Source organism: Salvelinus alpinus, chromosome 6, assembly GCF_045679555.1.
Source record: "Salvelinus alpinus chromosome 6, SLU_Salpinus.1, whole genome shotgun sequence".
NCBI classification, from domain to species: domain Eukaryota; kingdom Metazoa; phylum Chordata; class Actinopteri; order Salmoniformes; family Salmonidae; genus Salvelinus; species Salvelinus alpinus.
Window position 1 is genome coordinate 88873851 of NC_092091.1, and position 13975 is coordinate 88887825.

The 13975-nt window shown below is 50.3% G+C and overlaps 1 protein-coding gene across 2 annotated transcripts in view; it reads right to left on the reverse strand.

The window, feature by feature from the left end:
- The window catches only part of smc2 (structural maintenance of chromosomes 2), a 43294-nt gene that overhangs the window by 9672 nt on the left and 19647 nt on the right, over window positions 1–13975 (reverse strand). For both annotated transcript variants that reach the window (XM_071408283.1, XM_071408284.1), the window contains exons 17-22: window positions 13050–13174; window positions 8353–8417; window positions 7158–7286; window positions 6759–6902; window positions 2902–2976; window positions 1172–1291 (exon numbers count right to left, since the gene is read on the reverse strand). In XM_071408283.1, coding sequence (XP_071264384.1) covers window positions 1172–1291; window positions 2902–2976; window positions 6759–6902; window positions 7158–7286; window positions 8353–8417; window positions 13050–13174 — 658 coding nt within the window. The remainder of the gene's footprint in view (window positions 1–1171; window positions 1292–2901; window positions 2977–6758; window positions 6903–7157; window positions 7287–8352; window positions 8418–13049; window positions 13175–13975) is intronic.

Below are 13975 nucleotides of genomic sequence, written 5' to 3' on the forward strand. Positions count from 1 at the left end.
TTTACGGTGTTGATCAGTAACTGTACCTTAGCAGCAGCATCCTGACTGTCTTTACGGTGTTGATCAGTAACTGTACCTTAGCAGCAGCATCCTGACTGTCTTTACGGTGTTGATCAGTAACTGTACCTTAGCAGCAGCATCCTGACTGTCTTTACGGTGTTGATCAGTAACTGTACCTTAGCAGCAGCATCCTGACTGTCTTTACGGTGTTGATCAGTAACTGTACCTTAGCAGCAGCGTCCTGACTGTCTTTACGGTGTTGTTGATCAGTAACTGTACCTTAGCAGCAGCATCCTGACTGTCTTTACGGTGTTGTTGATCAGTAACTGTACCTTAGCAGCAGCATCCTGACTGTCTTTACGGTGTTGTTGATCAGTAACTGTACCTTAGCAGCAGCATCCTGACTGTCTTTACGGTGTTGATCAGTAACTGTACCTTAGCAGCAGCATCCTGACTGTCTTTACGGTGTTGATCAGTAACTGTACCTTAGCAGCAGCGTCCTGACTGTCTTTACGGTGTTGATCAGTAACTGTACCTTAGCAGCAGCATCCTGACTGTCTTTACGGTGTTGATGTTGATCAGTAACTGTACCTTAGCAGCAGCATCCTGACTGTCTTTACGGTGTTGATGTTGATCAGTAACTGTACCTTAGCAGCAGCATCCTGACTGTCTTTACGGTGTTGATCAGTAACTGTACCTTAGCAGCAGCATCCTGACTGTCTTTACGGTGTTGATCAGTAACTGTACCTTAGCAGCAGCATCCTGACTGTCTTTACGGTGTTGTTGATCAGTAACTGTACCTTAGCAGCAGCATCCTGACTGTCTTTACGGTGTTGTTGATCAGTAACTGTACCTTAGCAGCAGCATCCTGACTGTCTTTACGGTGGTGTTGATCAGTAACTGTACCTTAGCAGCAGCATCCTGACTGTCTTTACGGTGTTGATCAGTAACTGTACCTTAGCAGCAGCGTCCTGACTGTCTTTACGGTGTTGATCAGTAACTGTACCTTAGCAGCAGCATCCTGACTGTCTTTACGGTGTTGTTGCTCAGTAACTGTACCTTAGCAGCAGCGTCCTGACTGTCTTTACGGTGTTGATGTTGATCAGTAACTGTACCTTAGCAGCAGCATCCTGACTGTCTTTACGGTGTTGATGTTGATCAGTAACTGTACCTTAGCAGCAGCATCCTGACTGTCTTTACGGTGTTTGTTGATGTTGTGTTCCAACTCTTTAATCTTCAGCTGAGACTCATTGGTTCTCTCTCTCATTTGGTTGGCTTCTGTACTCTTACCCTGGAACGAACACACACACACACACACACACTTTGTTATCATGAAATTACATTGTCAAAGTAGCTCATAATCGGTGGGTAGAACTGAGATATTTTTAGAAAGTGATCTGATCCTAGATCAGAGGTTATAATAATGTCTCATGGACAGATGCTCGTAACAGCTGATATCGTAGCGTCTCTAGAGCCTCCATTTTCATTTTCCGCTAATTCCATTTTCTCCATTTTATTTTTCCGCCACCAATTTTCTGAGGTTTTTAATTCTCAAAAATTACACTTCAAGTCCATAACAAAGTTTAAACCATATCAGGAGACCACTTGAGGTCTGGGTAAAATCTCAGACATGTTTCATTTTTGGATGTAGGATCCTCTTTAATTCAGTTGTAGATACTATGGATGTAACAGCTCACTGATACGCTTCGATCCCGCGATTCAAATGTTTAATTAAGATACAGTACGAGTCTGTCCGCAGAAACCCCCAAAAAACGATCTATATGTAGCATGCATCGGTCAGAAAAATCGATTTAAATCGTTACAAATCGCCGGTTCACAAACCTTTTCTTGCTCAAAAGACTTTCCCTGTTCCGGAAACACCTCATCTTTTGTGACAACAGACGCGTCCTCTCCTTCAGGCACTAAGCAGGTCACTGCGCTGACCGTCAGCGATCTACAAGTCATTTTCATGCCCAACAACAACAGGCAGACGAGGCAGTCCTGCACCCTGGACCAGCCGTACAGCCACGTTCTCTAGCACATCCACGCTCACTTTCAGCATTTAAACGCTTGTAAAAAATGTCTCGAGTAATATTAGGCTTTCTTAGCTGAGTGACAGCTAGGGCTGATCCCATTTAGTCAACTGGTTGGTCGATACGTCGACAGAGATTTTTTTTTTTAGTTTAGCATTCGCAAATGTATTTATTTTATTTTTTAAATGGCGCACAAGACACCTGTCTGAGTGGACCGATCCATTGTGGAGGCCGTGGGGGGGTGGTACAGTCCATCAGTCTAAGACTCCTGTCTGATTGGCTCCTGTCTGAGTGGACCGATCCATTGTGGAGGCCGTGGGGGGTGGTACAGTCCATTAGTCTAAGACACCTGTCTGATTGGCTCCTGTCTGAGTGGACCGATCCATTGTGGAGGCCGTGGGGGATGGTACAGTCCATCAGTCTAAGACATCTGGATCAATGGCGCAAATATTATCTTACAACAAATGCATTTTGATAGTTGTCGCTGTTGGACACCTTTTCCAATGATGCTAACAAGGAACTTTTATACCGGGACAAAAATATTGTCCCTGATCATTTGGATAAATCACAACTTAGCAGGTGTTCGTCATTTCTGAATTTGTGAAGGATAGGGGACATTTGGTTCATCAATTTGTAGAGAGTTTCAGTTTGGGGGGGGGGGCTGGACTTTGCTAATCTCATTAGTATCTTTTCACCTACATCTCCAGCAGAACTTAATCCAGCATCTGATGCTTTTACGAAGGGTTTTAGTTCTGCGTGTCCGAGACGGTTTCCACGACAACAGCATGATGATGATGATGATGATGATGATGGCAGCATGGTAATAACACCACCACCAGTACTACGGACAATAATGTAATGATCATACCTTGATCTCTTTGTCCTGGGATACGATCACCTCTTTCTGTCTAGTCAACTCCTCCTGGGCCTTACGCACAGACTCCTGGAGAGAGAGGGGAGGGGGGAGGAGAGAGAGAGGAGAGGGGGGGGGGGGGGGGGTTGAGGAAGGAGAGAGAGAGGAGAGGGGGGAGAGATTGAGGAAGGCGGGAGGAGAGCGGGGGAGAGGTTGAGGAAGGAGAGAGAGGAGAAAGGAGAGGAGGGGAAAAGGGATGTGAAGATAGAGCAGAAGAACGTGTTGTCAGTGATAAAGTATATAAACAAATATAGCTAGTTCATGACAACAATCCAGACACTCGGGCCGGGCTAATCGACGAGGTCGACACTCGGGCCGGGCTAATCGACGAGGTCGACACTCGGGCCGGGCTAATCGACGAGGTCGACACTCGGGCCGGGCTAATCGACGAGGTCGACACTCGGGCCGGGCTAATCGACGAGGTCGCCACTCGGGCCGGGCTAACCGACGAGGTCGACGACATTTGACAGTATTGGACCAGGATGTAAACGGTACCTCGTTCTCTGCCACGGTGGTAGACATACGTAACGGTACCTCGTTCTCTGCCACGGTGGTAGACATACGTAACGGTACCTCGTTCTCTGCCACGGTGGTAGACATACGTAACGGTACCTCGTTCTCTGCCACGGTGGTAGACATACGTAACGGTACCTCGTTCTCTGCCACGGTGGTAGACATACGTAACGGTACCTCGTTCTCTGCCACGGTGGCAGACATACGTAACGGTACCTCGTTCTCTGCCACGGTGGCAGACATACGTAACGGTACCTCGTTCTCTGCCACGGTGGCAGACATACGTAACGGTACCTCGTTCTCTGCCACGGTGGTAGACATACGTAACGGTACCTCGTTCTCTGCCACGGTGGTAAACATACGTAACGGTACCTCGTTCTCTGCCACGGTGGTAGACATACGTAACGGTACCTCGTTCTCTGCCACGGTGGTAAACATACGTAACGGTACCTCGTTCTCTGCCACGGTGGTAGACGCACGTAACGGTACCTCGTTCTCTGCCACGGTGGCAGACGTACGTAACGGTACCTCGTTCTCTGCCACGGTGGTAGACGTACGTAACGGTACCTCGTTCTCTGCCACGGTGGTAGACATACGTAACGGTACCTCGTTCTCTGCCACGGTGGTAAACATACGTAACGGTACCTCGTTCTCTGCCACGGTGGTAAACATACGTAACGGTACCTCGTTCTCTGCCACGGTGGTAGACACACGTAACGGTACCTCGTTCTCTGCCACGGTGGCAGACGTACGTAACGGTACCTCGTTCTCTGCCACGGTGGCAGACGTACGTAACGGTACCTCGTTCTCTGCCACGGTGGCAGACGTACGTAACGGTACCTCGTTCTCTGCCACGGTGGCAGACGTACGTAACGGTACCTCGTTCTCTGCCACGGTGGTAGACACACGTAACGGTACCTCGTTCTCTGCCACGGTGGTAGACATACGTAACGGTACCTCGTTCTCTGCCACGGTGGTAAACATACGTAACGGTACCTCGTTCTCTGCCACGGTGGTAGACACACGTAACGGTACCTCGTTCTCTGCCACGGTGGTAGACATACGTAACGGTACCTCGTTCTCTGCCACGGTGGTAGACACACGTAACGGTACCTCGTTCTCTGCCACGGTGGTAGACATACGTAACGGTACCTCGTTCTCTGCCACGGTGGTAAACATACGTAACGGTACCTCGTTCTCTGCCACGGTGGTAGACACACGTAACGGTACCTCGTTCTCTGCCACGGTGGTAGACACGCGTAACGGGTACCTCGTTCTCTGCCACGGTGGTAGACACACGTAACGGTACCTCGTTCTCTGCCACGGTGGTAGACATACGTAACGGTACCTCGTCCTCTGCCACGGTGGTAGACATACGTAACGGTACCTCGTTCTCTGCCACGGTGGTAGACATACGTAACGGTACCTCGTTCTCTGCCACGGTGGTAAACATACGTAACGGTACCTCGTTCTCTGCCACGGTGGTAGACATACGTAACGGTACCTCGTTCTCTGCCACGGTGGTAAACATACGTAACGGTACCTCGTTCTCTGCCACGGTGGTAGACATACGTAACGGTACCTCGTTCTCTGCCACGGTGGCAGACATACGTAACGGTACCTCGTTCTCTGCCACGGTGGTAGACATACGTAACGGTACCTCGTTCTCTGCCACGGTGGTAGACACACGTAACGGTACCTCGTTCTCTGCCACGGTGGTAGACATACGTAACGGTACCTCGTTCTCTGCCACGGTGGTAGACATACGTAACGGTACCTCGTTCTCTGCCACGGTGGTAAACATACGTAACGGTACCTCGTTCTCTGCCACGGTGGTAGACACACGTAACGGTACCTCGTTCTCTGCCACGGTGGCAGACGTACGTAACGGTACCTCGTTCTCTGCCACGGTGGTAGACGTACGTAACGGTACCTCGTTCTCTGCCACGGTGGTAGACATACGTAACGGTACCTCGTTCTCTGCCACGGTGGTAAACATACGTAACGGTACCTCGTTCTCTGCCACGGTGGTAAACATACGTAACGGTACCTCGTTCTCTGCCACGGTGGTAGACACACGTAACGGTACCTCGTTCTCTGCCACGGTGGCAGACGTACGTAACGGTACCTCGTTCTCTGCCACGGTGGCAGACGTACGTAACGGTACCTCGTTCTCTGCCACGGTGGCAGACGTACGTAACGGTACCTCGTTCTCTGCCACGGTGGCAGACGTACGTAACGGTACCTCGTTCTCTGCCACGGTGGTAGACACACGTAACGGTACCTCGTTCTCTGCCACGGTGGTAGACATACGTAACGGTACCTCGTTCTCTGCCACGGTGGTAAACATACGTAACGGTACCTCGTTCTCTGCCACGGTGGTAGACACACGTAACGGTACCTCGTTCTCTGCCACGGTGGTAGACATACGTAACGGTACCTCGTTCTCTGCCACGGTGGTAGACACACGTAACGGTACCTCGTTCTCTGCCACGGTGGTAGACATACGTAACGGTACCTCGTTCTCTGCCACGGTGGTAAACATACGTAACGGTACCTCGTTCTCTGCCACGGTGGTAGACACACGTAACGGTACCTCGTTCTCTGCCACGGTGGTAGACACGCGTAACGGGTACCTCGTTCTCTGCCACGGTGGTAGACACACGTAACGGTACCTCGTTCTCTGCCACGGTGGTAGACATACGTAACGGTACCTCGTCCTCTGCCACGGTGGTAGACATACGTAACGGTACCTCGTTCTCTGCCACGGTGGTAGACATACGTAACGGTACCTCGTTCTCTGCCACGGTGGTAAACATACGTAACGGTACCTCGTTCTCTGCCACGGTGGTAGACATACGTAACGGTACCTCGTTCTCTGCCACGGTGGTAAACATACGTAACGGTACCTCGTTCTCTGCCACGGTGGTAGACGTACGTAACGGTACCTCGTTCTCTGCCACGGTGGCAGACGTACGTAACGGTACCTCGTTCTCTGCCACGGTGGTAGACGTACGTAACGGTACCTCGTTCTCTGCCACGGTGGTAGACACACGTAACGGTACCTCGTTCTCTGCCACGGTGGTAGACATACGTAACGGTACCTCGTTCTCTGCCACGGTGGTAGACATACGTAACGGTACCTCGTTCTCTGCCACGGTGGCAGACATACGTAACGGTACCTCGTTCTCTGCCACGGTGGTAGACATACGTAACGGTACCTCGTCCTCTGCCACGGTGGTAAACATACGTAACGGTACCTCGTTCTCTGCCACGGTGGTAGACATACGTAACGGTACCTTGTTCTCTGCCACGGTGGTAGACATGTTCTCTATCTGTTCCTGGATGGTCGTCATGGCTTCGTCTACCGCCAGTATCTGTTGTTGATAGCCAGCCTGTTCCCTCTTCAACTCCTCCAACTCTAGGACCAGGGACTCCGCCTCCTGCACACACACACACACACACACACACACACACACACACACACACACACACACACACACACACACACACACACACACACGTCAAATCAAAAGTGCAGCCTCCTTTACCCTTGTTTGTACACTGTGGAGGGTCTTGAATAATGTTATCGCTTGGGTACTGTAACCTGGGTTATTGCGCTGGTGTATTTGGTTTTGGGGACAGTTGGCACAGAATTGTGTGTGTGTGTGTGTGTGTGTGTGTGTGTGTGACTCCACCTGTTGTCTCTCCTTCAGTTTCTTACTGAACGCGTCAGCCTTGGTTTTAGCAGAGTTGACTTTCTGTTGAGCAGCTTTCAGTTCCTTCTCCCTCTCTGCCTCCGCATTCTTCATCTTATTCTCCAACACCTGGGGGGCCAGGTTTAACACAATATCAACAAACCAGGCCAGGTTTAACACAATATCAACAAACCAGGCCAGGTTTAACACAATATCAACAAAGCAGGCCAGGTTTAACACAATATCAACAAAGCCAGGCCAGGTTTAACACAATATCAACAAACCAGGGCCAGGTTTAACACAATATCAACAAAGCCAGGCCAGGTTTAACACAATATCAACAAAGCCAGGCCAGGTTTAACACAATATCAACAAAGCCAGGACAGAGGTTTAACACAATATCAACAAAGCCAGGACAGAGGTTTAACACAATATCAACAAAGCCAGAACAGGTTTAACACAATATCAACAAAGCAGGCCAGAGGTTTAACAACACAATATCAACAAAGCAGGCCAGAGGTTTAACACAATATCAACAAAGCCAGGACAGGTTTAACACAATATCAACAAAGCCAGGCCAGGTTTAACACAATATCAACAAAGCCAGGCCAGAGGTTTAACACAATATCAACAAAGCCAGGCCAGAGGTTTAACACAATATCAACAAAGCCAGGACAGAGGTTTAACAACACAATATCAACAAAGCCAGGCCAGAGGTTTAACAACACAATATCAACAAAGCCAGGCCAGAGGTTTAACAACACAATATCAACAAAGCCAGGCCAGAGGTTTAACACAATATCAACAAAGCCAGGACAGGTTTAACACAGGTCTGTAAAAAGGTCTGTTAAATGGCATACATTATCTCAGGGTAGGGCTGCAAAATTCTGGTAGCATGTGATCCTGAACGGAGACCACTGATAGGTCCAGATATGACCCACGGGGATAATAAGTCATGTGATCCTGAACGGAGACCACTGATAGGTCCAGATATGACCCACGGGGATAATAAGTCATGTGATCCTGAACGGAGACCACTGATAGGTCCAGATATGACCCACGAGGATAATAAGTCATGTGATCCTAAACGGAGACCACTGATAGGTCCAGACATGACCCAAGGGGATAATAAGTCATGTGATCCTGAACGGAGACCACTGATAGGTCCAGACATGACCCACGGGCATAATCTGACCTTGTACTTCTCCTCTGCCTTCTTCTGGACCTCGTTACTGCTGCGCAGGGTCTCCTCACACTCCTCTGAGAGAGACACACACACAGAGACACACACACACACACACACACAGAGACACACACACACAGAGACACACACACACACAGACACACACACACAGAGAGACACACACACACAGAGACACACACACACAGAGACACACACACACAGAGACACACACACTTTTAGTGCGAGTAAAGTCACACTGTATTTAAAAAATGTATAATAATCACGACAGCTGTGATGTAAACAGGAAGTTTTCCGGGTATAATGTTATAAAATGCCGACGGATGAATTTGTTTGTGAGACGTGGTGGGATCTGTTCTGTCCTGGTTAAATGTTTTATGTGAGACGTGGTGGGATCTGTTCTGTCCTGGTTAAATGTTTTATGTGAGAAATGGGAGGTGGAAACATCTTTAATGTGTAAATATTGATACAGTATAATAACCATCATATGGAACTAAACATGGAGTCACGCTGTGACGTGGTGTCTGGTCCTCCCGCCACAACTCAGGATAACATGCAGTTTATTAGGCTACAGATGAAATAAATCATGATGAACTTCACAGGGGGGTGAAAGTGAAAAGGTGATGAGTTTGATGCTCCTTTCCAATAAATATCGAGGATCTTATTCTGGTGACATGATGATCGATGCTTGACTGCAGTTTGACAAAGACAAACCTTCTCTCTCTCTCTCTTATCCATAATAATGTCATGTAGGTAGCCTGTCCACACTGTATCCTACCAGCTGCTCTGTCCACGCTGTATCCTACCAGCTGCTCTGTCCACGCTGTATCCTACCAGCTTCCCTGTCCACGCTGTATCCTACCAGCTGCTCTGTCCACACTGTATCCTACCAGCTGCTCTGTCCACACTGTATCCTACCAGCTGCTCTGTCCTCACTGTATCCTACCAGCTGCTCTGTCCACGCTGTATCCTACCAGCTGCTCTGTCCACGCTGTATCCTACCAGCTGCTCTGTCCACGCTGTATCCTACCAGCTGCTCTGTCCACACTGTATCCTACCAGCTGCTCTGTCCACGCTGTATCCTACCAGCTGCTCTGTCCTCACTGTATCCTACCAGCTGCTCTGTCCACGCTGTATCCTACCAGCTGCTCTGTCCACGCTGTATCCTACCAGCTGCTCTGTCCACGCTGTATCCTACCAGCTGCTCTGTCCACACTGTATCCTACCAGCTGCTCTGTCCACGCTGTATCCTACCAGCTGCTCTGTCCTCACTGTATCCTACCAGCTGCTCTGTCCACGCTGTATCCTACCAGCTGCTCTGTCCACGCTGTATCCTACCAGCTGCTCTGTCCACACTGTATCCTACCAGCTGCTCTGTCCACACTGTATCCTACCAGCTGCTCTGTCCACGCTGTATCCTACCAGCTGCTCTGTCCTCACTGTATCCTACCAGCTGCTCTGTCCACACTGTATCCTACCAGCTGCTCTGTCCACACTGTATCCTACCAGCTGCTCTGTCCACACTGTATCCTACCAGCTGCTCTGTCCTCACTGTATCCTACCAGCTGCCCTGTCCACGCTGCATCCTACCAGCTGCCCTGTCCACGCTGCATCCTACCAGCTGCTCTGTCCACACTGTATCCTACCAGCTGCTCTGTCCACACTGTATCCTACCAGCTGCTCTGTCCTCACTGTATCCTACCAGCTGCCCTGTCCACTGTATCCTACCAGCTGCTCTGTCCACACTGTATCCTACCAGCTGCTCTGTCCACACTGTATCCTACCAGCTGCCCTGTCCACGCTGTATCCTACCAGCTGCTCTGTCCACACTGTATCCTACCAGCTGCTCTGTCCACACTGTATCCTACCAGCTGCTCTGTCCACGCTGTATCCTACCAGCTGCTCTGTCCACACTGCATCCTACCAGCTGCTCTGTCCACGCTGTATCCTACCAGCTGCTCTGTCCACACTGTATCCTACCAGCTGCTCTGTCCACGCTGTATCCTACCAGCTGCTCTGTCCACACTGTATCCTACCAGCTGCTCTGTCCACGCTGTATCCTACCAGCTGCTCTGTCCTCACTGTATCCTACCAGCTGCTCTGTCCACACTGTATCCTACCAGCTGCTCTGTCCACACTGTATCCTACCAGCTGCTCTGTCCACACTGTATCCTACCAGCTGCTCTGTCCTCACTGTATCCTACCAGCTGCCCTGTCCACGCTGCATCCTACCAGCTGCCCTGTCCACGCTGCATCCTACCAGCTGCTCTGTCCACACTGTATCCTACCAGCTGCTCTGTCCACACTGTATCCTACCAGCTGCTCTGTCCTCACTGTATCCTACCAGCTGCTCTGTCCTCACTGTATCCTACCAGCTGCTCTGTCCACACTGTATCCTACCAGCTGCTCTGTCCACACTGTATCCTACCAGCTGCCCTGTCCACGCTGTATCCTACCAGCTGCTCTGTCCACACTGTATCCTACCAGCTGCTCTGTCCACACTGTATCCTACCAGCTGCTCTGTCCACGCTGTATCCTACCAGCTGCTCTGTCCACACTGCATCCTACCAGCTGCTCTGTCCACGCTGTATCCTACCAGCTGCTCTGTCCACACTGTATCCTACCAGCTGCTCTGTCCACACTGTATCCTACCAGCTGCTCTGTCCACACTGTATCCTACCAGCTGCTCTGTCCACACTGTATCCTACCAGCTGCTCTGTCCTCACTGTATCCTACCAGCTGCCCTGTCCACGCTGTATCCTACCAGCTGCCCTGTCCACGCTGCATCCTACCAGCTGCTCTGTCCACACTGTATCCTACCAGCTGCTCTGTCCACGCTGCATCCTACCAGCTGCTCTGTCCACACTGTATCCTACCAGCTGCCCTGTCCACACTGTATCCTACCAGCTGCTCTGTCCACACTGTATCCTACCAGCTGCTCTGTCCACACTGTATCCTACCAGCTGCTCTGTCCACACTGTATCCTACCAGCTGCCCTGTCCACACTGTATCCTACCAGCTGCTCTGTCCACACTGTATCCTACCAGCTGCTCTGTCCACGCTGTATCCTACCAGCTGCTCTGTCCTCACTGTATCCTACCAGCTGCTCTGTCCACACTGTATCCTACCAGCTGCTCTGTCCACACTGTATCCTACCAGCTGCTCTGTCCACACTGTATCCTACCAGCTGCTCTGTCCTCACTGTATCCTACCAGCTGCCCTGTCCACGCTGCATCCTACCAGCTGCCCTGTCCACGCTGCATCCTACCAGCTGCTCTGTCCACACTGTATCCTACCAGCTGCTCTGTCCACACTGTATCCTACCAGCTGCTCTGTCCACACTATCCTACCAGCTGCTCTGTCCACACTGTATCCTACCAGCTGCCCTGTCCTCGCTGTATCCTACCAGCTGCTCTGTCCACACTGTATCCTACCAGCTGCTCTGTCCACACTGTATCCTACCAGCTGCTCTGTCCTCACTGTATCCTACCAGCTGCTCTGTCCTCACTGTATCCTACCAGCTGCTCTGTCCACACTGTATCCTACCAGCCGATTGGCTAGAGAACATGTGCCAACACCATTTGCTATTTAAAGTAACAGTTTTTGTGATAAAACTATTAAAAATCGTGAAGTGTTTAAAATGCCATGGAATCACATTGAACTCTTCGATGTGTATCGTTTGGTACACGAAAACATAAAGTGAAATGTACATTGTGTTTTCACTTCGTCGTCGCCCACTGATTTATATCCCCAACCAGTCAGTTTGGTGGAAACACCACCGGTGAGAAAATGTGCATATTTTAATTTATGCGGGTTTTTAGAAAATTTGCCCATTGGACAGAAACTCAGCTACACACTTTGTTTAGAAGCCTAAAGTCTCATTTGAAATATCTATATTGTTTAATATATTTAAATCTGCACATGTCCATGTCAATAAGGTGATGTGAATTGAAAGTAAAATTGTTCTGTTGTGGAAATTCAGTCCTGAGAGAAACTTGGTCATTTCTTCAAAACAATCGATCTTTATTTAATATCGATTAATTATTGCAATAATGAAACGGTCAGCCCAACAGTCTTGACTGAGAGTCTGAATCATACAGACAAAATGCACAGTTTATATAGCCGATACCCAGAATGCTTGGTTCCACCACTCCCATATAGACTGGGGAGGGGGGGCACCATGAGCCACTTTGGGTTCATCCTGTCTTTATCTGCACCTGGCGCTATCTTAACCCCCGACCCCTGACCTCATTTCCCAGATACCAGGAAGTCTAAGAACCATTGAGGTCTTTGTTGTACTCCTCTCTCTCTCCCAGTTACAACCACCCCACTTCCTGTCACTGGAACACCAGCTGTAGGTTTGATCACCAAGTCAATCAATCGTCAGCTTCAAGCTATCTCTAGTAAAACCCATGTCCTCGACACAGACTAGCTACAGGAAGCTAGAGTGGACACCATAAAACTCAGCATTAACAGGACAGAAATATCTTACTGTTTGTTAAGTAAATAATTGTTACGTATCCAACAAATAAAGGTGAAGACATCATTTTCCACCTCACAGTTCCCAACTCTTTTGGGATCAAGTGACGTCCCACCTTAAAAACAGATGTTGGAAAACGTTGTGTGTGTGTGTGTGTGTGTGTGTGTGTGTGTGTGTGTGTGTGTGTGTGTGTGTGTGTGTGTGTACTCACCGATGGTCTTCAGTAACATCTTCAGTTCTTCCTGTTGTTTATGGAAGGAGCTCTGATGGAGTTTAACCTGGAGAATATCTAACTCCTCTGTCTTCATGTCTAACTGCTGCTTTAACAAACGATACCTAGAGAGAGGAGGGAGAGGAGAGGGTAGAGTTTAACCTGGAGAATATCTAACTCCTCTGTCTTCATGTCTAACTGCTGCTTTAACAAACGATACCTAGAGAGAGAGGGGAGAGAGAGGAGAGAGAGAGGAGGGAGGGAGAGAGAGAGAGGGTAGAGTTTAACCTGGAGAATATCTAACTCCTCTGTCTTCATGTCTAACTGCTGCTTTAACAAACGATACCTAGAGAGAGGAGGGAGAGGGAGGGTAGAGAGGGGAGAGACGATGGAGAGGGGAGGGACGGGGGAGAGAGCGGAGGGAAGGAGGAGAGGGGAGAGACGGTGGAGAGGGGAGGGACGGGGGAGAGAGCGGAGGGAAGGAGGAGAGGGGAGAGACGGTGGAGAGGGGAGGGATGGGGGAGAGAGCGGAGGGAAGGAGGAGAGGGGAGAGACGGGGGAGGGACGGTGGAGAGGGGAGGGACGGGAGAGAGGGTAGAGAGGGGAGGGACGGTGGAGAGGGGAGGGACGGGGGAGAGGGTAGAGAGGGGAGGGACGGTGGAGAGGGGAGGGACGGGGGAGAGGGTAGAGAGGGGAGGGACGGTGGAGAGGGGAGGGACGGGGGAGAGAGCGGAGGGAAGGAGGAGAGGGTAGAGAGGGGAGGGACGGTGGAGAGGGACGGGGGAGAGGGTAGAGAGGGGAGGGACGGTGGAGGGGAGGGACGGTAGAGAGGGGAGGGACGGTGGAGAGGGTAGAGAGGGGAGGGACAGGGGAGAGGGTAGAGAGGGGAGGGACAGGGGAGAGGGTAGAGACGGGGGAGAGGGGAG